Source organism: Artibeus jamaicensis, unplaced genomic scaffold (assembly GCF_021234435.1).
Source record: "Artibeus jamaicensis isolate MK-2021 breed Jamaican fruit bat unplaced genomic scaffold, CSHL_Jam_final contig_76, whole genome shotgun sequence".
NCBI classification, from domain to species: Eukaryota; Metazoa; Chordata; class Mammalia; order Chiroptera; family Phyllostomidae; genus Artibeus; species Artibeus jamaicensis.
Window position 1 is genome coordinate 26,886,903 of NW_026521954.1, and position 25,350 is coordinate 26,912,252.

Here is a 25,350-nt window from a genome sequence, read left to right on the forward strand (position 1 = left end):
GGGGAGCGCGCCTCGGACGGGGGGCGGGGGTTCGCGGGCATCAGCGCATGTGCAGCGCTGGGCGGTGGGGGCCGGCGGAGTCGTGGGGTGTCAGTGAGCGGCGAGGAGCCGGCGCCCCGTGCCGCGTGAGCCCGTCCGCCCGCCGCTGTCTGCGGGTACCCGTGGCGCGCTGCTTGCGGAGCATCTCCCGGCCGCACACCTGTCCCCGCACCTGCCCGCTGCCCGCCCGGCGCCCCGGGACCGCCCGCCGCAGCCGGGCCCGGGCGAAGCGCCGCGGAGGGAGGGCCGCCGGGCGGGCCGGGCCGGCGCGGCGATGATGCACAGGTTCCGAAAGTGGCTGTACAAACCCAAGGTGAGCGGCCCCGTCCCGCCTGCGTAGACAGTCCTCCGCCCCTCCACCAGGCACGGACTGTCGCCTTCGCGAGCAGTGGGGCACAGTTCCAGCCCAGCGAATGGCTGTGTCCCAGGGGGTAGCCCCAGCGCCGTCTACGGTAGACCGCCCGCGCTAGCCTTTGGCCTGTGGGCACCCCTCTCACCCCGTCCGTGGCCAGGGCGGCTCCCCTCTCTTCCCATCCCAGTCCGCTCGCATCTCACTTCAGCCTGTGGCAGACCCCTACCCCTGGATCCCCGAAGAATACTTCCATCCCCCCGCCTGCCCGGGTGTGACTCCCTCATTCCCCTCTGCCCGCCGCCCCCACCTCTTTACCCTGGGCTTCAAATTACCTCTCAACCTCGCTCTGCACTCCGGAGTGGTCTGGTCCCCTTCCCACTTCCCTCAGGTTCTACAGGGATCCCGTGCCCCTCTCCCGGGTCTCGGTATCCAGAGCGAATCCCCATCCACTGTCTGGGCCCTGCCTTCCCGAACCGGGACCCTTCCGCACCTCGGCCAGTGGCGTCCCCATCCGCGCCCGGTGCCCACCCGCACGCTCCCGGAGCAGGACCGGAGGCAGTTCCCCCATTTCCTGGCGCGGCATCCCTCCTCCGCACGGGGTCGGGGTCCGGATCCGGGCCGCGCTCCCCGCGCCCTGGCTGCTGCGCCAGTGGCACTGCGGGCGTAGCGTCCCCGCCGCCTGCCTGTTCAGGCTCGTGTCCGCTGCAGCCCGAGCGGCCAGGGCAACGGCATCGCGGAGCCCGACGCAGGGTCCTGGGCTCCTTCTCCGTGTCGGGGCCGGCGCTGTGGGAGGGCCCGGGCGCCCAGGTCTTGGTTGGGGGATTGAGGCTTGGGTGGGGTTACGGGCGACCTGAGGGCGCCTTAGATATCCGAGGTCGTAGTGTCTCTGATGGACCAGGTGCCCACCCCTTCCCCCAGGCTGACTACTTTTCTGGATTAGGCTTCTCAGCTCCCGTCCTCCCCCACCCCCAGGGTGGTTTCTCCGGGTAGGGGTTTCCTTAAATCCCTGCCCTCTCGGTGCCCCCATGCAGGGAGGCAGCAGATCCTTAGATCCGGCAGTCTCTGCAGGTCGGGGAGCGAGAGCGCAGGGGCCCAAAGGCCTAGAGGCCTTGGGAGGGAAGAGCCGTCCCAGTGTGAGTGTTGGACTGGGGGCTCAGGATGCCTGGGGCCCGCCTTGGGGGCCTTAGATTTCCGTTCTTTCCTGCTGGAGCAGCAGCCCTGTCCTTCGTGTCCTGCAGCAGCTGCTAATTGATGGCGGCGGTTCCCCAGTGCCCGGGGCTCCCTAAGGTTGAGTGTAGTTTAGGGCCTCCACCCTTGGCAGGTCCCCCAGGGAGGCTCTCGCTGGGTCCGGCCTGCTTTTGCTGTGCAGGCTGCAGGGGAAGGTGACGGGCGGCTTCTGCACAGGAGCAGCTTCTTGTGTATGTGACTTTTATCACGGGTTGAAGAAAAACTAAGTTCACTCGTCAAAAGGTCATTTGGTGGTGGGAAGCAGCATTGTTTCTTCAGTGACAAATGGCAAGGGCCAAGGGAAATGTATCACAGGTCAAGTAACAATTTGTTCTCTGAAAATTCAGGCTTCGTCTGGGGCCCTGGGGGTCCCGTGGCTGCTGGCTGCCGCTGTCCAGGTGTGGCTGTGGAAGAGCCTCGTTTGCGGGGCCACCGTGCCTGCGCTGTTGTCGGAAGGGGAGAAACTGTGTTTCATCAGTAGCTGGGTAATTTTCCTGGCCCTGCCTGTTTTGGTTGAGGGCAAGTCTTCAGAAGTGGAAAATGATACCGTCCTTGAGCTCATGCCCCAGAATTGGGAATTGTGTCCCTGTGCTTCCTTCTTCAGCAGGCTGCCGCCCTTCCAAGGCAAGCCCTGGGTGCTGACCGGGCAAGCGGGGGCAGGGCGAGTCCTCCACCCTGCTGGCTGTGCCCACAGCTGTTTGCTCTGGGGTGGCAGGGTCGACTTTGACCCTCTGACCCTCACCTGTTCCTCACTGTCATCTCTCATCATGCTGTCAGATATGTGTTGCTGACCCCTGCACTGCATCTGAGACCCCTGTGTCCTGCGTGACTTTGTGGAGAGCAGTGCTCTGCGGTCGGCCTGAGGCTGGGCAGCCCCTGATCCCTGACCTGCCTTGCAGTTCAGCGTCCTGACCATCGGGAGGGGCGGGGCGTGTTAGGTCACCCCAGGAAGGTTTTCCTTTGTCACACCGGAGCTCACATTTCTGCCTGGCGGTATGAACTGAGTTTTTGCCCCTCCTTCCTATTCGGTGAAACGCATTTTGGCACCAGGGAGCGCCCAGCCGGTCCTGGAGGAGTTAAACGCCAGCTGTGGGGAGGGCGTGCTGGGGGACGGCTGCCTGAGGGCTTTCCACTTTTGTATTTAGATGCGTGCAGGATTCCGAGGGCATTCTCGATTTACTCCCAGCTCTGGGTTAAAACCAAACACTGAACTTCTTGTTCATTACAGTGCAGTGGAAAATACTCTGAAACCCAAAATACTCATTGTTCTGGTAGTTGTAGAAGCATTTGCAAATGCTTTAAACCGTTCCGACCTGATGCTCACTAATTCCTGTCTGCATCATTAATAACCACCTGAGGTGAGTAAGAAATAAGTCGGGTGTGTGTTGCGGTGGTTTAACGAGGAAACGCTAGTTGCAGATGCTCACACTTCCTAGAGGTTCTTGAAGGCCAACTTTCCAACGCCACTGTGACTCTGTTTCATGCCATTCACTGGGGACGAGTGTCTTAGCAGACTGAGGGCGGCCTGGGAAGGCCAGGGGGTGAGGGGCTGCCTAGCCTGTGCTTCCCTGGGCGTGTTGGTGAAATTCGTTCTGGGCTTTTGTTTAGGGAGCACCTTTCCAGGACGGAGTCAGCTGAGAAAGGTGAAGATACCAACACTCATGTTTCTGGCAGGATGATCACGTTGCTGTTGATCCCTGATGACGGGGCAAAGGGGTGAGACCGTGGCGTGGGGGGAGGGGCCCCGGGCTGGCCCCTGGAGGACTTCTTGGCCATCCCCAAAGAGCATATGAATGGTGGCCCGGTTGACTTTGTATTCTCCATCTCTGAGGCAGAATCGACAGGCAGTGGGCGATGCTGTCCAGATGGACAGCCCCGCCACAGCGGTGTGGTGGCCCACTCGGCCACGCTGTCCTCACTGAGCTCCGTCAGAGCCCTGAGCCCGGCACAGATGCTGCACCAGGGCTTGGGATTTTCATGTTAACTGCTAGCGAGGCTGCAGACTGGCTTTTTTTTTCAGCCGATCAACTAGGAGTGCCTGGCTGCGACTGAGGCTGTCCTCAGAGCAGGGGGCTTCTCTCTTAGGGGAGCTACTGGAAAGCCAGGCTTCCGGAAAGCCTGGCCGCACAGGCTCTGTCCAGACCATCTCCTGCTTCTAGCAGGTGCTCAGCCCGGAACGGGGCCAGGCAGTTCTGGGAAGGATGCTGGGCAGTGCTGAGTCAGGGTGGGGCTGGCAGGTCCAGCGCGCTGTGTCCCCTCCCTGAACTCAGAGGCATCGGCCCCTCCTCTCCACTGCCCAGTCCGCCGCCCCTCCCAGAGGCTTCCTTCAGATGCACTGGCGCTGCCAGGCTGTGGGCAAATCAGGCCGGCTTGGCTGGCTCCGAAGCCTGGGGTGGAGGTGACTCAGCAGGGTTCTGGACTCCTGTCCTAGGCCTGCCTGCGTCCCTGTCCACAGCGGGGGGCGTGGGGGCCTTGGCCTAGCCCCAGCCGTCAGCACCTGCAGGCCGGGCAGAGGCCAGCTACATGTCATCGCCCAGGGCCTGCTCTTTGCTGGTGGCAGTGCACTTTCGGGAAGTGCACAGTGTGGTTTCTGTTAAATGGGTGAGTCTCGGGCGAGGTCGGAGCGTCACCTAATGGTGTCTGGCCAGGGTGTCCAGTGGGAGGTGGTATGCTCCCCCCTCCCCCCAGTCCTCCGGGAAAGGGAGCCCGTTAGGCCACTTCAGAGCTTACTGCCTTGCCGAAGCTCAGGCAGCCCCAGAAGAGCAGACACACTTGCTTCGAGTGTGCAGAATGCGCCACAGTGACCTGATCGTCTGGACGGCCCGGCGTGGTTCTTGCTTCGAGGGGCAGCACACGTGCCTCAGTGCTGTGTGGTGCTGTGTGCCATCCCCCGATTCCAGCTGTGGGGCGGCAGACCCCTGGTGCCACGGGGCCCAAGGATGCATTGTCCTGCCTGCCGCCCTTGGGCCCGAGGAGGGAGTGGCTGTGCAGGGCCCTCCAGGGCTGTCCCTCCAGGGCATCCCACAGGCCCCAGCCCGGCCTCAGTTTTCCTGTCTGTTGCGGGGGGTGACGGGACCTGCTGCATGGGATTTGAGAAGACCGTCTGGGTGGAAGGCCGTCAGGAACGACCTGGCTAACTGATGGCTGCAGTCACGTCCAATGGGATGCAGTCATGGCCAGTGGGACGTGCTGGTGGGTGAGAGGGCGTGGCCTTGACTCAGGAGTTTTCTGGAGCCCCAGGGGCCATCAAAGTTTCCAGTGACTTCTGATGGGTTATGCTGACAGCGGAAGTGTCTCAACAGGTGCACCCCCCCTTTTTGGTGGCATGTCAGGTACTCGGTTTGGGGGCACAGACCCTCAGGCATGCTGACGGGTCCTCACTGCCACAGCACCCACCTCCCGAGTGACAGTGGGCGGCTGAAGTTCAGCCAGCGCGGGTAGCGTGGGGCCACCATGTCAGGCCTGGCCCCCAGATCTCTCTACCTGTCTTCCTGAGGCTGTGACCAGGGGCTCAGGACCCAGGAGAGGCCCCCAGGGCCATGGAGGGCATGGGTACAGGGGCGGGGCTGGTGTGATTATGGGTGGGGGTAGGACTCCATTGGCTTAGCCGCCGACGTTTTAGGGTGCTTGTCAATGGTTACACTGTCCTAACGAACCCTGTTTTTCAAATGGGGGCTCAGAGGCCCGTGTGAGCTGGCTGGAGCCTCCCAGGCAGGTCTGTGGCCTGCAGCCACAGCTGTGTGGTCCGTGGTCCCAGCCGGGAGTCTGGTGGGCGGGGCTAGCACTGTGCTCAGTGTTCGCCAAGTGTCTCTTTCAGAGAAACAATTGCTTTTGTACTTTTCACAGTTGGATGGCAAAGAAACTTAGACACTGACAGGCCGGTCAGGTGCTGGGAGAGGGGAGACTGAGACGAATGGGTTGGAAGCCCCTCTGAGCAGAGGGGGCAGCAGAGAACAGGACATACTGGGTGGGTGTGGGGCGGGACAGAGGGCCTTCGGCTTCTTGCAGGCAGGACCTGTTGGAAGCTCTTCCTTTTCACATTGTTTCCATGCTGGGTGGGCGGAGTCACTGGGGAGGGGACGCCCTTCATGGCCGGTGGTCCTCCCAACTGACCTGCCTGGGGGGCTCTGCTCCAGCCACGCCTCACCTCCCACGTCCTACCCGGTGCCCGGATCCTGGGGGCATGTGGGCTGCCACACCCACTGTGGGTGCTGTCTTCAGAGAAGCCATTTTTACCTTTGGATTTTCAGTTCTTCAGAATGATTCTAATTATTTTTAGGGATGTTACCATTATAAAAAAGTCTGGCTCTGCCCCAGCAGCTGGGTTGGTTGGAACGTAGTCCTGTGCACCAAAAGGTCTTGAGCTCAGCCCCCAGTCGGAGTGTGTGCGGAGACAGCTGATCCATCCGAGTCTCTCTCTCTCACACCCATGTTCTTGCCCCCTCTCTCTCCTCCCCTCCCTCCCTTACTCTCTTTCTAAAACCAATGAATATGTCCTCGGGTGAGGATTAAAACTTTTTTTAAAAGTCTAAACTGAGAACATAGTACTTCAAAGTCAGAAGCATTCGCAAGTTCACAGCGAGCTCACAGCAGCATCAATCATCACAGCCAGAAGGCGGGAACTGCCCACAGGCCCGTCCACAGGGGCAGAGCGGGCCAGCCTCGGGCTGCGCCCTCCGTGGGGCGTCGCTCGGCCACGAAAGGGAGCGAAGCACCTGCTGCAGCCAGGGGGGGGGGGAAGGCTAGAAACAGGAACGCAGTGTGGGGAACCAGGTGTGCGTGGTTTTAATCCTCACCCGAGGGCACGTCTTTATTAAAGACACGTTTTTTAAATTATGTTTTACTGATTATGCGATTACAGCTGCCCTGATCCCCCCACTTTGGCCCGCTCTACCCAGCACCCCCTCCACTCAGGCAGCCCCCCCACCCCCCGTTCACATCTGTCCTGCGGATATGCTCCGTGGCCGCTCCCTGTCCTGTGCTGCACTCGGCATCCGTGGCTGCTCTGTGACTGCCCGCTATACTCTGCCGTGTATCACGCACACCCGTGGTTCTGCACACATGTTGCACAGTGTTACTAAACCCATGGAATAGAATCCCTAAACCTCTGTTATAATGTGTATCCTTCTCTTTTCCCTCAAAACATTCAGCAAAAAGAGTGCATTACATACGGCAAAATAGAGTGTTTGTACTTGTTACTCCCGTCACCTTCTCATGCACTCCCCCCACCCCCTCCCATCTGGCAACCCTCAAACAGCTGGCCGAGCTCTGTGTCCATGACTCTGTCCCCCTCCTCGCGTTTGCTCAGCGTGCTTCAGAGTCAGTTGTTGGTACATGTGTCGTCATCGCCATCTTATCATTCGTGGTTCCCATCATCCTTTTCTTACGTAAGTCCCCTTAACATCTCACGTGACAGTGGGTTGGTGAACTCCAGCTTTTCCTTGTCTGGGAAGCACTACCATCTCTTCGTTGTAAGTGATACCTTTGCCGGGTAGAGCAGCCCTGGCTGGAGGTCCCTGCTTTTCAGGACTTTGTGAGTCTGTCTTGCCAGGCCCTTCTAGGTGGCAGAGTTTCTTTGGAGGGAGAGAGAGAGAAAGACCGGCACGAGAGACCCAGTGGGTTACTGCCTGCCCACGTCCGGACTGGGCGCCGAGCCTGCACTCTGTCCGAGCATGGGCACCTCTCTGACCAGCCTCTCCAGCTGGCACATGTGGCTTTACGGATGTGAGAGGTCGGACAGGGGAGTCCAGAGCCGGAGCAGAGCTGGGGGGGCACGGGGCGGGGGCGACAGCTGGAAGGTGCAGGCCGCGAAGAGGCTTTCCCGCAGGAGAGCGGAGAGCAAGGACGGCCCGACCGTGCTGTGGGGGTGCAGGTGCCGCCCTGCACACGTTCAGACGGCCAACTGTATGTGGTGTGACTTTAACCTCAACGGAGAGAATTTGAGCGTTTTTAGAGTTTTTTTCAGAAGTGTAGCATTTTTTAAGGTAGCCCAGGGAAAAGATGCTTTTCAGCTGAGTCAAAAGATGCTCCGGGCCAAGGTCCTGGAGGGGCCTGGTGTGCTGAGGCCCAGCCCCCATGCGTCCGCCCATGGGGTCCACAGGGCCAGCCTGTGCTCAGCTCTGCCTCTTGGGGGTGGGTGCTGCCTCTTGGGACCACCCGGGGCGGCCCTGTGGGAGGTGGCCCTGGCGGAGCTGTGGGTGGCCGGACCACCATAGGGCCAGGGCTGGGGCCCAGGTTGAGCTTCGGAGGGAGCGCGTCCAAGGCTTCAGGAAGCGGTGCCCTCTGTGCCAGGGGCCCGGAGCCCTACCCATCGCTTTGTCCCCTGTGGGCGCAGAGTCACCTGGGCGCCTGGCAGATAAAACACCTCTGAGGTGAAGGTCACGGTGAAAAGCTACGAAACCTGGGAGAGAGTGGCGAGCCCCGAGCAAGAGTCTGCACTCAGCAGGGCCCACCGACCAAGGGCGGAGAGGCACTCACGTGGAAGAGGAGGGTTGGAGCCCACCGGGCAACACCAGCCGCGGAGCCCACCCAGCCGAGGACGAAGACCCGCCCCAGATGTGCTGAGGCCTCCCAGGGGCAGCACCCCGCCCCCCTGCACGTGCCCAGCAGCTGCTGTTCTGGTTCTGGTTCTGGCTCAGTGAGCCCAGGTCGCAGCAGGGTGCCTTGGGCTAAATGCCCGGATACCGCAGGGCGAAGCTGCTGGGACCGACCCTCAAGTGTGGTCTGCAGCTGAGGGCTGTGGTCGGAGGGACGCTGACTCCCGGGGGGTTCTGGTGTCGGAAAGGGAGGGCAGTTTTGGATGGGGACAGAAGAGCCCCCTCCCAAGTCCTGGAGGACAGGCCGGGACGTGCTCTCCAGGAGAAGGACCTGGGTCGGGGGTGGGGTCAGGAGGCCGGGGTGGGAGACCCGCAGGAGGCAGGGCAGTGGCTGGGCCACCGGAGTCCCAGAAGCAAAGCGAGCGGACGGGGGCGGCATCACCGTGTGGGTCCTCAGGTGTCCCGTGGTCGGGCGAGCTGTCCGCTGACTCCAGACGGGAGTTAAGTGTGTGACTCAAGCCTGGGTGATGCCGGGACAGCTGGGCGGGAGGGAGAGAAGAAGGAAGGCGTGCCGGGTGCGGTCAGAGCGGGAGAGGAGGGAGGGTCAGGAACACGTGTCATGGACGTTTTCATATAAGTCCGTGTCTCGGAGACTGCAGGGTCCGGGCTGTGCGGGGTGGCCCCCGAGGGACTGAGTGTCAGAGGCTGGTGGCGAGAGTCACACGGGCCCACTCAGCCCCTGCGGTTGGATTCCCAGGCCTGGGATCCCCCCCTTTGGCCCCCCACGGACGCCGTGTCCACACCTGCCCCCCTGGGCCCCCGGGTCCGGCCAGGTGGGGCTCCTGCAGTGTCTGGGGCCGGCCCTGGGCCTGCGAAGTGCAGCCCCGCCGCGGCTGCCGCCAACACCAACCCTGGACTTCTAGCCTCCAGAACCACGAGAAAATAAACGTGTTTCAGCCGCCCGGCCTGTGGAGTTGGTGGTGGCAGCGCGGCTGACGGAGGGGGGCGGCACTACCCCGGTTTTGTGATCTGGTTCCAGGAGGTTCTCTGAGTCCTGGTCTTTCTGGGTTTCCAGAGTCCTGTGCTCTGGGACAGCCAGGCCTCGGTCTCCACGTGGTCACCCCCCCCTCCCCACAGTCTGCACTGGGCTTCTTTCTGTGCTGGTGCCCTTGACCTGGACAGGGACAAGGTCCCAGAGCACACTGGGCCTTCCTCCTCCCCTCTGCACTGGACCTCAGTCCCCACATACCAGACTTCACCCCCCTGTGCACCTCACCCCCCCTCCCCCGGGCACTGGACCTCACCCCCCCGTGCACTGCACCTCACACCCCCCAGGCACTCCACCTCACACCCCCGGGCACTGCACCTCACACCCCCTGGGCACTGGACCTCACACCCCCTGGGCACTGGACCTCACACCTCCGGGCACTGCACCTCACACCCCCGGGCACTGCACCTCACACCCCCGGGCACTGCACCTCACACCCCCTGGGCACTGGACCTCACACCTCCGGGCACTGCACCTCACACCCCCTGGGCACTGGACCTCACACCTCCGGGCACTGGACCTCACACCCCCCGGGCACTGCACCTCACCCCCCCGTGCACTGCACCTCACACCCCCTGGGCACTGGACCTCACACCTCCGGGCACTGGACCTCACACCCCCCGGGCACTGCACCTCACCCCCTGTGCCTGTTTAGTGGTATACCCTGGGTTCTCTTCTGGTCTCTCCCAGTCTTCTAGATCATTCCCCTTGAGGTGAAACCTGCTGTGACCTCCTGTCTCTAAAACAATAGCCCGGTCACCCACCCCCAGCCTTGAGGAGAGCTTCGTGGACCCTGATGCCCCTGGCTCTCAGTTCTGCCAAGGCCACAGGAGGCTGACTCCTCCCCCACCCCTCCCCCACGGCCCACTGTGTCATCGCCTCCTAGAGCCGGCTGTGCTTGCCCCTGTCGCCCCTGCTTTCCCTTGTCTCCCTGGTCGGTGGGCACCTCGGGGCTGCATCCCACCTCACGCTGTCCCGCCCTGTCTCCTCGCCCAGCCTCCACGGGCGGTGTGTCCCTGGCTCCAGCCCTTCTCCGTCTCCCGGACTCTGGCACGTGGCCGGCCAGCTCTCAGCCCTCTGTGCCCTGACGGTGCTCACACGTGTCCCTGCAGCCGTGACGCCACCCACCCATCCCATCCTGGCCACCCCTGGACAGAGATCTGACTCTCTCTTGGCCCGTCACTGCGCATCCCCACCAGCAGCAAACCCGTGGTGACACGCCCTTCATCTCGTCTCAGCAGCCTCGTTTCACAGTGGTGGGGGACGGCAGGCACAGGGTGGTCTGTCCATTCCTGTCCAGCCTCACAGAGGGGACCCTGGCACCTGCCATACCATGGGTGACCCCGGAGGACGGCATGCTCCGTGAGATAGGCCAGTGACAGAAGGACAGATGCTGGCGATCCCGCTTCCCCGTGAGGCCCTCCAGGTGGCCGGGCTCTTCCAGGCAGAAGGGAGGAGTCAGGTGCCGGGCGGGGGCGCTGCTCGGTGGGGCCGCCTTTGAGCTTTGCAGGATGCGACCGGTTCTCGAGGTCAGTGGTGGCAGTGGCGGCGGCGGCACGGTCCCGCGGCGTGCCAGGTGCCTCCGAGCCAAGCACTTCAGGGACGGTGGCAGTGACAGGCTTTCAGTCCCATGTGTCAGTGCTGCCTGAAGTAAGGACAGAAGAGTGTTTCTGGGAGGTGCCACCTCCAGCCCCGCACCTCCTCTGTGTTCAGCCACCGGCATCGCCGGTGCCCCCATCTGCCCTCGTCCACCCCCAGGCTGTCCCCACGCAGCAGCTGGAACCACGTTTTAAACATGAAGTTCGTCTCCTCTCTCTTCCCGGACGCTCGGCCCTCCCAGAGTGAAGCCCCAGGCTCCACTCTTCGCCTCCGGGAACAGGGGGCCCCACCTGCACCCTCCTCTCCCCGCCGCTGTCCTGCGCAGCCCCACTGAGCTCTTCCCGGACCAGCCCTTCTTGCAAATCCCACCTCACCAGACCCACCTGCCCCCCCCCCCCAATTCCAGTGGTTCTCAATGGGGGCGACCAGCCTTCAAGGACATTTGGCGACGTCTGGAAACATTTTTGGTGTCACAGGTTCGAGGGGATGCTCTGTTGGCGGCTAGTAGCTGATGCTGCCCTCTGCCCAGCAAGGCCTAGGATAGCACAGGCTACTGGCCCCAAGGTCAAGTGCCGAGGCTGAACAGCTCTGCCATCATCCACGGGCCCCTCGCCCTCCCCTTCGCCTGTCTTCCCCTTGTCCTCTGTGTGTTCCCACAGTGCTGGCCGGTGCCCAGCAGGTGTGCGCCCCTGCAGGGCAGGGCAGAGGTTGAAGGCCATCCCCATGGTTCTGGGTCCGGCTGTCCCTTCTGGCCTGGCACTCTTGGTGACCCTGGTGGCTGGAGAGCCGGAGTGGGCACGCCTCCCAAGGAGCCTGCCTGTCCTGCCCCCAGTCGGTGACGATGAGATGTTCATGTCTCCAGCCCAACGTGACGGGCCGCCACCATGGCAGCCCTGGATTGAGCAGGACTGAGCGATCTCGAAAAGACTTCCTCCTGCAGTTTTGTGCTCTCACCTGCCCTTGGAAGCGAGCGGCGTGGTCAGGCATCACGTCGGAGTCCTGTCGCCCCTTCGAAACCTGACTGAAGAAAACAGAGCACAGGGCGCAGCCCTTTCTCACTCTGCCCTGTGCGTGCCGTTCGCTGGGGGGGGCGGGGGGTGGGGGGGGAGCGGCTGGCCTGGCTTCCCGCCGGCGTGGCCGGACAGTGGCGGGTTTACTTCATCCTCGCGCTCCCTTTCTGTCCTGGAACAGAAGGTGCTTCGCTGGGAGCCTGCCTGCATCCCAGCCCGATTCATCCTGTTTCCTGGAAAGAAGGGAGAGGCTGGGGGGTGAGGTTGGGTTTTTTTTTTAATCCTCATCTGAGGACATTTTATTGACTTTAGAGAAAGAGGGAGGGAGGGAGGGAGGGAGAGAACGTCAATGAGAGCACTGTGGATTGGTTGTCTTCCACACATACCTCTACGAGGACCAAACCCACAGCCGAGGCATGTGCCCTGATGGGAATATGGGGATCGAACCTGCAACCTTTTGGTGTGCAGGACGATGCTGCAACCCGCTGAGCCACCCAGCCCGGGCTGAGGTTGGACTTTTATTGGGAGGGCCGGAGAGGTCCTGACCAGCAGGCTGGCCTTGTTCTTGGCAGGAGAGAGATTTCCTGGTCTCCCATCGGCTGGTCACCAGCAGAGCCACCCACTGCACTGAGTGTGGGTCTGGGGGTGAGACGAGGACTGGCCTGCCTGCTGGTGCCCCAGTCAGCATCAGGGCCAGGGCACCCCTGGCTGGGACCTCAGCCCCAGCTGTGACTGTCCCCATGACTGCATACCCCAGTGGCCACCACCCAGACCCCCAGGCCCCGCCACCTTGGGACTGTGAGCTGGAAACTCCCTCCTCACGTGGTCAGCCACCCTGTGCAGGGGAGCTCGGGCCCAGGAGTCCAGCGCTGGGGCTCCACCCCACTCGGTGGCAGCACACCACGCCCCTGGTGCTGTGCTGGGGAAGGTGGGACCTGGGAGCTGCGGCTGCTGGGTGCCAGCTGTGTGACCCAGAAACGCCACCAGCGGCAGGCAGGGTAATGGCCCCGAGATGCTCGCATCCTGACCCTGGGAGCCTGGGAACAGCTCGGGCTCCGTGGCAGACTAGGAGGAAGGTCGCCGGTCAACTGCCCTGGAAAGGATGAGATGGGCCGACGTCAGCTGGGGTCCAGTGTGACCGGGGGCTGTGACTGTGGAAGAAGGTCCAGGAGGTACCCCACTGATGTCTCCAAAGACCCAGGAGCCACCGAGGGAGGAGGACAGCGAGGGAGCAGCTCTCCCCTCCACCTGCCAGGAGGAGGGGCAGCCCTGCCGCCTTCAGGTGCAGCCACGGAGACCCCTGGTGGTCTGTCCAGCAGACCTGCCAACGGGTGCGTTTTGTTTAAGCCACTAAATAAAGTCAGCGGAGATTTGTTAGGGCCGCAGTGGGGAACTGATGCCTGCCTCCTGGGGCTGTGCGCACACGGTGAGGGGGCAGCCGTGAATCTACCCGCACAGCAAATCCCCCAAGGCCTGGGCGCCCTCTGGGGGCAAGGCCAAGTGCACGTGGGCTGCTCTCAGGGCCGCCATTTGTGGGACAGCCAGCCACCTCGCGGCACAGCGCACAGGATGTGACAACTGAAAAGCCAGCCTCAAAATACCACTTACGCGTGACATGCTTTTTATAGAGTGAAAAACAGCCAGAAATACATTTGAGGGCTACATATGGCAACAACCAAGCTGTGATGAAGGGGCCGTGTGAGTCGGGATGCAGGGCGTAGGTAGCCTTGCGGAGAGCGGGGGTGGGTGGGGCTGCAGCTGGTGGGCGGGTTCTGCCTGCGCCGGCTTGGTGGGCTCCTGGACGTCAGAACAGCTGTGGCTCCATTGAACTTTTTTGCATAGTTGAGAAAAGGCCTTCTGCAGGGCCCGGGTGGCCTGTGAGGCTGGGGCCTGCCTCCCTCCGGAGCAGCAGTTCCAAAGCTTCTGGAGTCGGATGGTCTGTGACCGGCCGGGAGGCAGGCGTGGGTGTGCAGGGAGGACAAGGTGAACCAGGGCGCTGACCGCTCCGGCAGCTCCCGGGGCTGCGGGATGTGGGGTGTCTTCCTGTGGCCCGTGTTTGACGCGTCCAGCGGTGAGTCCTCTCTGGCTCCGCAGAGGAGCACCAGCCGACTTGCGTGGTCAGTGAGACGTCTTTGGTGGCAAGAAGGACAGCGCCTTGCCCCTAGAGGGGGAGCTTTGCAGTTTTACTTCCTTCCAAGGCCCCAGCCAGAGGTCCCACTGTTTTGCTTGGATCTGGAGAGGGAGAGAGCCTTGTCTTGGAACTCCGGGGCTGACGCCACAACTCGGTCCCCCTAACTTCTGTGAACTCCCTGCAGTGAGCTTCTTACTGAACTCGGGCTCAAAGCGGAGCTCCTGGGCATGGCAGCCGGTCAGGTCCTGGGTGTGGCCGTAGACAGGGTGTGTCCAGAGACCGTGCACAGGAGGGGCACAGAGGAGGCCGCCCCTGGGTTCCCTCTGGGGACTTCTCCTTTGAGAGGTGCAGGGTGGGGCGAAAGGGCCGCTGTGTAAGACGCGCCCGAGTCATCTCGTTTGCTGCAGGGGATGGTCCCTCTGGACTTGCTCGTCAGCACTGGCTGTTAGCACCGTCCTTCCCGAGTCACCCAGGTGGCCGCCTCCATGACTGAAAACCTGATGTGGCCGAAATGTGCTTTCCCTGAGAGGTGTGTGTTTTGCGCCCTTTTGGGCCCGTCTTCACTGGTCACTGTGTGGCACAGGCCGCACTCAGGCCCCAGTCTCTCAGTCAGAGAGTGACCACTCGGCGCTGCTCGTCTCGGGGAAGTCGGAGCCAGCGAGCGTGTGCTGGCCGAGGGCTTCTCCCGGACCCGGCACTGTGCCGGGTGCTTCCCCCCGGAGCGAGCCTCGCTTTACTTTGTTTTAACTAAGAGAATTCAGGAGATGCGATGTGAACTATTGCATTTAGAGCAGACAGTTCTGTGGCGTTTGGTACCTTCACAGGGCGGTGCGGCCGCCCCTCCGTGTAGTTCTAACACGTTGTCGTCCCCCCCAAGGAGACCCCGTGCGTGGCCAGCAGCCCCCCTGCCCCCTCACACAGCCTGCAGCCCGCAGCCTCCCCTCTGCTGAGGGGCCGCTTTCCAAAGTGCACAGGGAGCAGCTTAGAAGGGTTACAGTTAGGTTTCTGCCGACTCGTCACTCTCTGTGTGTTGAAGGATGAAGGTCACCAGCGTGGCGGGGGTGCACCAGGCACACCTGGCCCCATGGCACCATACTGTACCTCTCTCTGTCCCAGTTTCCTCTTGAGGGGCTGAGCGAGAAGCCCTCTGGGGGCTCAGTCCCCACCAGGGTCCAGTGGGAGCGAGCGACGGGCAGCTGGCACCATGGCTGCCCTTGGCCCTTCCTGAGCCCGAATCGTCACTGCCTCCCTGGCCGTGGCTGGCACAGCAGGGCCTGTCACCGGGGCGCCGGTGTGTTTGGGCCTGAGGTCTGTAACGCGTGCCCTGCCCGAGCCCTCCTGTGGACAGGTGCGGGTGTGGCCCCAGCTGGTGTCGCCTTAAGCAGACCCGGCCTCCCGGAGGCGTCTCTGCTCCGTGCCCTAGACTCAGTCCCGCCGCCCTGCTCACTGGTCCAGACGTACGTACGTGTCGGCAGGTGGGCTGGGCCGCAGGACAAATGAAGGAGGCTCGGCCCACCCACCTGGTTTCAGTCACCACGTGGCATCTTCTGTGCGAGCGTCCCCCACTGTGCCCGCACCCACACGGTGTGAAGGGAGGTGGGGGGGTTGGGGGCTGGAAGGACCCCAGTGGGCTGTGGTGACCTGGGCCCGCGCCTGAGCTAGGTCTCAGGATGTCGGTCAGGTGGCCATCATCCTGGGGCCCCTGGACCCCACTCTCCCCAGGCCCCTTATTTGTGGGTCATCCTATCACAGGGGGCTGTGGGACTGACCATCTGGCTTCCGCACAGAGACACTGTTCTCTGGGGCCCCACAGCCTTGGGCGGCCTCCGAGAAGCAGGCACAGCCCTGAGGTTGTAAAGTAGAGGGACTCAGGTGTGTCAGGGACAAGCAGCAGAGAGATTCCTGTGCAGAAAGCTGATGGGAGCGCCCACTCTGCTCACTGCCCGGGGGTCAGGGCCCTGGGCCACAGCCACACCTCACGGCCTGGGAACAGGCCATCCCCGGGCCGCCCTGCCTCCTGCCCGGCTCACGCCCGCCATGTCTGTCTCCGCAGAGGACAGACCCGCAGCTGCTCGCCCAGTTCTACTACGCCGATGAGGAGCTGAACCAGGTGGCCGCCGAACTGGACAGCCTGGACGGGAGGAAGGACCCACAGCGGTGCACGCTGCTGGTCAGCCAGTTCCGCTCCTGCCAGGTGAGCGCGGTCAGGCCGTCCTGGGCTGGGCGGGACCCAGGCCTCGTTTGGTGTCAGGCAGAGGGCCCGCCCGCATTGTGCGGCCACGTGGCGACCTCTGTCCCCACCCGGTGTCGGCCTCCTTCTGCCGAAAGACGCTCTTGGCATTTCCCACGGTGCCGGTTTGCTGGCCGGCAGTTCTTTTAGCCTGTGCTTGGATGGAGAAGGGCTTTGCCTTGAATTTGAAAGATTTTTTTGCTTGGTTTAGAATTGTAAGTTGTTAACCATTCTCCCCTCAATGTGTTCTTTTCATTCTCTCTCTGTTTCTCTCTCTTTTTTTATCCTCACCTGAGGACATACATATTGATTTTAGAGAGAGGAAAAGGAAGGGGGGGGGACATCGATTGGTTGCCTCCTGTGTACACCCCAACCGCCCCGACTGGGGACTGAACCCACAGCCCAGGCGTGTGCCCTGTCCGTGAACTGAACCCGCAGCCTGTTAGCCTGTGGGGTGACGCCCCGCCGGCCGAGCCACACCAGCCACCAGCCAGAGCCTCCCCTCTCTTCCCACTGGCCTTGTTTCCAGGGAGAACATGTGACACCTCTTTTTCTCTCCTTCTACTTGTAAGATTTCCTCGTTTTATTAGTTTTGATCAATTTGACCATGCTTCAATTTGGCGTATTTTTCTCAGTGTTTCTTGTGCTTCAGGTTCACTGAACTTCTTGCATCTGTGAGTTTATAGTTGCCATTGAATTTGGGAAAAATTTGGCCTTTATCCCTTCAAATATGTGCTCTGTCCCCTCCCTCCCCCTTCGGGGCCTCGAATGACGTGCGCGATGGGTTTGTGAGCCTGGGACCTGCCCCGTCACTGCCGCTCCCTCGCGCACTCACTTGGATTCGGCCGCCTCGTCTCCGAGCTCCTTGTGCCCGCCCCCCAGTGTCTGACCCGAGGTGCATCCATCCGGGGCATTCCCGTGGGACACAGACACAGTGGTTTTCCTCCCCACCCCCATGTGGCTCCTTTGTCACTTGGTCACCATCTCCTATAACTTTCTGGACTATCGACCTCGGCGGGATCTCACTGTGTCCGCAGCAGGTGTTGGTTGGTTTTGATTGGTCGCTTCTCTTTTCTTCACGCGACCCATGCCCCTAATTCTTTGTAGGCCTGGGGATTTTTCGTGGGCTCCTGACAGTGTGAACTTGACCTTGCTGGGAGCCGAGTGTTTTCTTCTTCCTGTGAACCTCCCTGAGCTGCAGTTTGGTCGCCTGGAAACACTTGGGCCCTTCTGGGCCTGTTTCTGAGACACTGGGCGGGTTCAGATGCTTGGTGCAGTGAGGGACGATTGTCTTCCACTGCTGAGGCCATGCCCGGGTGACCGCTTGCTCCAGTCCTTCAGGCCCACTGCCCGGTCCTCACCAGCACGGTGTGGCCTGCGGCCCGCTGAACCCTCAGGGCCCCGATCTTGAGGGCTGTCCTGGGGCAGTGCCCTCTCCTCTGGATTCTAGCTGCCTCAGTTTCCCTGGACTCTCAGCTCTGTCTCTTCCACCAGGGAGTTTTCCGGGGTTCACCGGCGACCTCCGCCTGTGCCGTGACCTGAAAGTCCCCTCAAGGTGGTGACCAGAGCGGTCGCAGCTCCCGTCGCTTGCTCCTCTCCCCTCTGCAGTCGCCTGGCACCCAAGTCTCGTCTCTCGGAAAGCCTGGCTCATTTTCCTCCCCTGTTGTAGTTCAAGGGCGCACGTTTGGTTCCTGGTGCTCCCTGTGTTTGCGGGGGCCCCGAAGTCCCGTCCGTCCCAGCCAGTCTTCGCCAGGCTCACTCTGTGTTGGGCGCAGCTCTGGGCGCTGGGGGCCTGTCAGTGAATAAAAGCAAGACCCTGCCCTGGCCCTCGGCAGCTGATGCCCTGGCAGGCCAGGCGGCATGGGGAGCAGGTCCACGCACACCCCTCGGGCAGCCCAGCGTGGGGCCAGACCACCGCCTCGCCGAGCTCCGAGCCCTGGCAGGTTTTTCTTTTTCAGTCTCCCCCTCCCCATCCCTCCGCTTCCACTGCGGCCTGTTCTCTGCGTCTGTGGGTCTGTTTCTCTTTTGTTGTGTCTGTTTACTTTCTGTTTCGGATTCCACGCCTGTGTGAAATCCTGTGGCACTTGTCTTTCCGCGTATGACTTATCTCACTCGGCACGACACCCACCCTTGTCCATCCGTGGTATGGCAAAGGGCGAGAGTTTATTTTCACGGCCGGGCGGCATGTCCACGTGTGTGCACTCACTGCGCCTTCTTTACCCGTCTGTCTGGGGGCGGACACTCGGGCCACTTCCGCGTCTGGGCCGCTGCGGCTCGTGTGCCGCGGACGGCAGGGCACCAGTGTCCTGTTCTCCAGACCCCGGCTCTGGACGGGGGCCGCCATTTACGCAGCACCGACTGCTCTTCCTTTCCAGCATCTGTTCACCACTTTACAGAATCACGAGAAAGGGACCTTCCCACCCTGAAGTCCTGCAGAGCGAGCTCACAGCCGAGCCGCTTGGCGGCGGCTGTGTGTCGTCTTTGTGTTGCTTGGGCTGACGCTTCCGTGGGGCACAGAGTCTCCTGCAGAGTGCAGTGTGCCCGTGAAGGACGTGCTTCCCTGCACGGTGCTTTCTCAAGTCCGCTTCCTCAGAAACACATGGCAAGCCCTGGCGTGGGGGAGGGAGGGATGCGGAGACCTGGAGTGGCCAAGGGCGAGAGGGCCAGGTGGTGCAGTCTTTCTGGGAAGCAGTCTGGCAGACTGCAGTAGGAGCCTGGAAGCACGGCTTACATTCCCAGCCTCGTCATGCCGTCCCCAGCAGTGTGGGGACCCCAGGGAAACGGCCCCTACTTCAGAGTCACGCACCGCAGCAGCGACTGCTGGTCGTTCATGGAGGTGCAGAGTCAGAGACCCTGCAGATGCCCGGCAGGAGGACACGGCAGTCCACGGGAGGGTCACCTGCTCACGCCTCACGTGGCTGTCCGAGACAAGGTGGACTTGTGAGGTTATGATGACACGTCCCCACAGTAATGACAGCCCCAGGGCACAGAACCGTGTGTGTGCACACAGGATGAGCTCATCGACTGGAGCAGCACCCCCCCCCCAGAATAAGAATCGGGAGACATGCCCCCCGGCCCCGCACCTCTCCCCCAGGGCTCTGCTTTCCACTGCTCCCAGGTTTCTGTGGGGAATGTGCATTGAATTGATCTTTGACAAATTAAAGAAAAAAGTAAATTTCAATGTTTCTGTAATTCTACAGCACAAGTGGCACATGTTTAAAGAGCAGGACGATTTAAAAGAAGAGAATGGAGTGTAATTTAAGGTGCAGTAACAGCGATCTCGTTGCCCTTTTATACACAGCATCCAAAACAGTTGTTTCAGCGGTGGCAGGAGCACAGGCTGAGTGGCCTGTCCAAGGCTCACAGCCGGTGTGAGGGGCGCCCGGGGCCCTGTGTTCCAGGCGCAGGCTGGTGCCCCTCGCCTCTGGCTGGTGTCCTAACTTGTTGCCCTGGCTGATCTGCTGGTCCCAGAGGGGTTGGGAGGGGACAGACCTGAACGAAGAGGACAGCTGTGCCCTCCACCAAGGCGTGCGGGGAGGTTCGGCCGGGACAACAGCTGCGCCCAGGAGCCCAGCCTGCGGAAAGTCCGTCTGAGCCCCCACGACTGTAGCTGCTGCATGAGGCTTTGGGGTGCAGTCTGTGGGCAGTGGGAGGGGCATCACAGGTCTTGTCTGCCTGTGCTGTGCACACGCCCGGGTGACACGGGCTAACATCCGTGTCAGCGACACAGCAAGTCGGCGGTGACGATCAGATTGGTGTCTGTCTGCCTTACCATGCCATTTCTTCAGCTCTGTCCTGAGAATCTCACATGTGGGTGCTCAGTGGGGATTTGGGGGGCCAGTCACGGCAGCCGGGCTTTGGGGGGTGCAGTGGGTCGGCAGGGTTGGGTGAGAGGGCCGTCAAGGTGACAGCATCGCTCTGGGAGCAGAGGAGGTCACAGAGTGACGTGCGCAGCGGCCGGTGCTCTAGGCGAGTCCTGGGTAAGCAGAGGCAGGTCGTGAGTACTTGAAACGGTTAATGGTCATCGTCACTAATGAGCGTGTAGTTTTGCACACGAACGACGGTGACCCTCCTTGGCTTCGCCCTGACGTGACCCCCCTGAGCGCGCGGAGGGCAGTGGGAGGCAGAGTTTCACTCCTCACTGTGGATCCTGCTGGAGTCCGCACGTCAGTAGCAGCTGCGCGGCCAGTGCGGACGAGCCGCCACCTCGGTGAGCGCCCGGCCTGCCCCCGCCAGCCGCAGCCAGGCCGCAGTGCCCTCCCGTCTGTTGCAGGACCACGTGCTGAACATCATCAGCCAGATCATGGACCTGTGCATCCCCCAGGACCGCGCGCCCAGGGACTTCTGGGTCAAGTTCCCCGAGGAGGTCCGGCACGACAGCCTGGCCGGCCAGCTGTGGTTCGGTGCCGAGGTAGCAGCCGTGTGCCTGGGGCCCGGGGCCCGGCGTTGGCATCATCCAACTGTTTCTCTGTGAGCCCTGCTCAGCCCCGGAGCATGGCTCTGAGCTCAGCACCTGGGCTGCTCCTGTGGGCTGCGTGGGAGGGGACAGGCACACGTACCCGAGGCTCCACCGGCCCTCCCCTCCTGCCTGCCTCTGGGGTCCAGGCCCCAGGGAGAGCGTCCGTGGCCTCTGCCATGACAGCTCTGGACTTCAGAGAAGCCCGGGGCAGGGGCCCACTTCCCTGCCCACCATCCCCATAGCGAGTGAGGGGCTGTGAGGCGGGGATACCTGGGAGAGGGGGCTTAGGGGGGTCTTGGGGATGACAGCCACGTCCCAGCCTTTTCCACATGTGCCTGGCTCTGGGGACCACAGTCCTCTCACGGGGACCGGCCCTGCTCGGGTCGGCTGGCTGTGTTGGGGATCCTGGTCTCTGCAGGCCGGAGGAGCGTGGGGGGCAGGGAGGCTGGGGCCCCACAGGGACCAGGCGCAGCCCTGTGACCCCCGAGAGCCAGCGCCCTGAGCCACCCCTCCTGCCCACAGTGCCTGGCTGCCGGCTCCATCATCATGAACCGGGAACTGGAGAGCGTGGCCATGCGCCCGCTGGCCAAGGAGCTGACCCGCAGCCTGGAGGGCGTGCGGGGCGCCCTCCGAGACCAGGCGCTGCGGGACCTGGACACCTACACGGAGAAGATGCGGGAGGCGCTCAGACACTTCGACGTCCTGTTTGCCGAGTTCGAGCTGAGGTGACCTGAGGGCCGCGCACGAGCTGTCGGCACAGGGGTCGGCGCAGGGGTCGGGTTGTGGCCGTGCCGTGCGGGGAGGGACGCACCGGCTCTGGGGGGCACGCTGGACGGGGAGGGGCTGCAGCCGCCCGAGGGCTGTCGCCCTGGGGGACAGCGTGGGGCTGTGGCGGGGAGGCTGGGACACCTCTCCAGGGAGTAGAGGTGCATCCTGAAGACAGGGGTAGGTGACCCAGCACGCAGGGGCCCTGGCTGTCCACCCCCCACCACCGCCCTCCCTGGCACACTCAGGTGCACCAGACGGGTCCTGCGGGGGGGAAATCGCCGTGGGCCTGCCGCCTTTGAGCTGGTGACTGGGCTCAGGGGGTTACTCACGCACCTGAGTGTGTGTTCATTTGCTCACTGGCTGGGGCTGGTGACATTGGGAGGTGGGTGGGGACAGTCCAGGAGGGGCAGGGCTGAGAGGGCGGGGCTGGGGCCCCAGGGCGCAGCCCTGAGGGACCGTGCTGTCCAGCTGGTGCCGTGGACCGAGGCGGCCGCCCCGGGGGGCGCTGACGCGGTGCTGTCAGGCGGTCTCACCTGAGACCCCGTCCCTCTGCTCGGGGCTGTGGCGCGGGGCAGCCCTCACGCCCTGCCCCCCTGTGTTGCAGCTACGTCTCTGCCATGGTGCCAGTGAAGTCCCCCAGGGAGTACTACGTGCAGCAGGAGGTCATCGTGCTCTTCTGCGAGACGGTGCAGAGGTGAGCGGCCTCGGCCCCGGTCCAGGGCCTGTGCCTCGTCCTGAGGACACACCGGCCGGCCGGCGCCTGCTCCTGCCTCACCCTTGGTCTGGGTGGGGGGTGCCCCCAGCGGGGAGGCCCGCCCCGGCCTTGTCCTTCATCCTGCATGTCCCCCTCTCCCTCCTGTGCCCCCCAACTCTGTCCTTTTCTCTGGGCCCAGAGGGCCTATCCTGCTGTCGAAGTTCAGGTGATAGGAAGTTCTTGGGACAGAGCACAGAGCTGCACAGGCTCCGCCTCCAGGAGCTGGGACTCCCCGCCCACCCTCCCTGGTCTCCCTACCTCCCCCAGTCGCCCCCTTGTCTCCCCACCCCGCTGCACTCACCTGCACAGGCCCGGAGGGACCCGTGCTGGGTCTCCCGTCTACCGAGCAGGTCTGGGGTAAACGCCCGGTGCTCTCAGCATGACACAGCATCAGATTTTCTGGATGGGCTTTGGGACTGAGGTTTTACCTAGAACATTTTTCATGTTTGACCAGCGCTCTGGTGTTGGGTTAGTTTTGAAATCGCCTGCTGTCCCCTCATAAGTTTTTCCTTTTTAAAGACACATCACTCGGTGTTTGGGTGTTGAGAGAGACTCCAGACCACCAAGTGTCAGACGAAGGAAGTGCCCTTCACCGGGAGCCCTGGCGCCCGCTCCTGGGGCGTGGAGAAGCCCTGCCCGTTGTGGGCAGGGACTGACCGGGAGGGTCTCTGTCCCCGGGAGTCACCTGTTTGGGGACGTGGTTTGGGTCGTTTCAGTCCCCTGGCTGAGCAGCCTGCAGCCGGGTTAGCTTTCTGATTGGACTCCGTGGCCGTCCTGCCTGCCACCCACTCTGCAGCCCTGCCCACCTGCCTGCCCTGGCGCTGGGATCGGGCCGGTGGGCGTGGGGGCTGCCCACCCGTGTCGCCTCTCACCTCCTGACCACCTGCGGGGCCAGGTCTCGGGCCGGGTCGAGCGGGCCGCCTCCCCGACTCCTCCCACCTGACCCAGGACACGGGCGGGGACGGGCCTGCCCGCCTCACTGCCCCCTTCCGCGGCCAGGGCCCTGGACTTCGGGTACCTGACGCAGGACATGATCGACGACTACGAGCCGGCCCTCATGTTCACCATCCCCAGGCTGGCCATCGTGTGGTAAGTGTCCCTCCGCCCGGGCGGTCCTTCGGCGGAGACCTGGCAGGGCGCCCCGGGCTGAGGGCCCTTCTGGGGCCCGGAGATGGCCCTCACACCCCCAGAGGCGACCGTTCAGCCACCCAGAGCGGTCGCCCGGAAGTGCTGCTGCCGTCCCTCGGCAGGTGGGAGCCACGTGCCCCCTTGGTGAGTGGGAGCCCCCTCCCTAAACAGTACAGGATACCTGACACCGGGGCCAAAGGGGAGATCAGGGGAGGAGGACCCGTGGGGAGCAGCGACCCAGGAGGGGCTGTGGGGCGACTCTGAGGAATAAGAGGCGGTTCCCCTGGGTCTGAGGGAGGCTGTGATGGGCTCACTGGAATCATCTCAGAGGCCGGCAGGGAGGCGGAGCCTGGTAGGTTGAGTAGCAGCTGGGGAATGTGTGTGGGGGGCACCTCCAGGAGAGTGGGGGGCTCCCGTCAGCCTTGTGGTCTCGTGGGCTCAGAGAGGTCAGGGCGGTCAGAGCTCGACCTTGAACATGCCAAGGCTGGAAGCCCACAGCCACTTACAAAGAGTCTCCGAGCGCAGGTCAGAGCCCAGGTCAGAGCCCAGGTGTTCTGGGCGTGGCCTGCTGCTGCCCAGCCACCGCCATCTCCCAAACAGAGACCACCCCCTCCTGCCAGGTGAACGGGCATGGGGTGGCCCATGGGGATCTGGGCAGACGGGCCTGTGGGCTGGCAGCTGGGGAGGGCCCCGTGGGCAGCTGGCACGCAGGTGTGGAGCCGGGCAGAGATCTGGGCGCTGGCAAGGTGGCCCAGGACTGTCGGTGGGTGTGGGGGCCAGCACTGGTCCAGCGCAGGGCCCCTCCTGTGGGATGCGGGGGTGCAGTGGTGGGAGCGGCGTGAGGCTGTGGGCGGGCAGCTGCTGGGGCAGAGGGGCCCCTTAGCCCAGTGCAGGAGGAGGGGCGCCAGCAGGGCCACCCTGCCCTGGGCCGGGCCAGAGCTGCCTTTTCGGCCTGAGACTCTGGAGAGTTAAACACCTTGGAGGCCTGTGAGGCCTGGGCAGGACGGGGACTTAACGCCTTTATTCACGCTCACATAGTACCTGTGACTCCAGAAAGCAAGAAGGTGTAGCAGGCACAGTGACACTTTGCAATACGATAATTGGCTTTGTATATAAGTAAACATGGAGTTAAAGAATTAAAAGATCCAAGTCCAAGCTGACTCTATCCAGCAAAGGTATCATTTAGAATGGAAGGGCAGATAAAGTGCTTCCCAGATAAGGTCAAGTTCCAGGAGTTCATTATCCCCAAGCCCTTATTATACAAAATATTAAAGGGACTTATCTCATAAAAAGAAAATTAAAAGTATGCACAGTAAAATGATAACAAACTCACAATTATCAACAACTGAACATAAAAACTAAAAACAAACTAAGCAACCAACCAGAACAGGAACAGAATCACAGAAATGGAGATTACATGGAGGGTTATCAGTGGGGAGGGGAAGGGAAAGAATAAGGGAAAAGATACAGGAAATAAGAAGCTTAAATGGTCAGTACAAAATAGACAGGAGGAGGTTAAGAATGGTATAGGAGCCGTGGCCGGTGTGGCTCAGTGGATTGAGCGAGGGCCTGCGAACTAAGGGGCCATTGTTCAATTCCCAGTCAGGGCACATGCCTGGGTTTCAGGCCAGTTCCCAGCAGGGGACACACCAGAGGCAACCATACATTGATGTTTCTCTCCCTCCTCTCTCCTTCCCTTCCCCTCTAAAGATAAATGAGTAAAATCCTAAAAAAAAAAAAAAAGAATAGTATAGGAAATGGAGAAGCCAAAAAACTTCTGTGTACGACCCATGGACATGAACTAAGCAGGGGGAATGTGGGTGGTGGTGGGGTGCAGGGTAGAGGGGAATAAAGGGAGGAAGAACAGGACAACTATAATAGCATGATCAATAAAATATATTTTAAAATAATTAAAATGAAAGTTTTTTTCTGAAAGTCTGGGCCAAGAACACGGGTGCACATACATAGTAAAACATGGTAACGGCAGTGAGGACAGTGGCTGCCCGATGCCGGGGCCCTGCGGCCGCCCCAGGCCCACGGAGGCTCCCAGACGACTGCCTGCTTCCTGC

At 62.2% G+C, this 25,350-nt stretch overlaps 1 protein-coding gene across 1 annotated transcript in view; it reads left to right on the forward strand.

Annotated features, from left to right (window-relative positions):
• Positions 1 to 85: 85 nt before the first annotated feature.
• Positions 86 to 25,350, forward strand: part of ZFYVE28 (zinc finger FYVE-type containing 28) — a 45,426-nt gene continuing 20,161 nt past the window's right edge. Inside the window, exons 1-6 of the mRNA XM_037126992.2 lie at positions 86 to 352; positions 15,996 to 16,136; positions 20,446 to 20,583; positions 21,154 to 21,356; positions 22,004 to 22,093; positions 23,153 to 23,242. Of these exons, the coding sequence (XP_036982887.2) occupies positions 314 to 352; positions 15,996 to 16,136; positions 20,446 to 20,583; positions 21,154 to 21,356; positions 22,004 to 22,093; positions 23,153 to 23,242 (701 nt within the window). The 5' untranslated portion in view covers positions 86 to 313. The remainder of the gene's footprint in view (positions 353 to 15,995; positions 16,137 to 20,445; positions 20,584 to 21,153; positions 21,357 to 22,003; positions 22,094 to 23,152; positions 23,243 to 25,350) is intronic.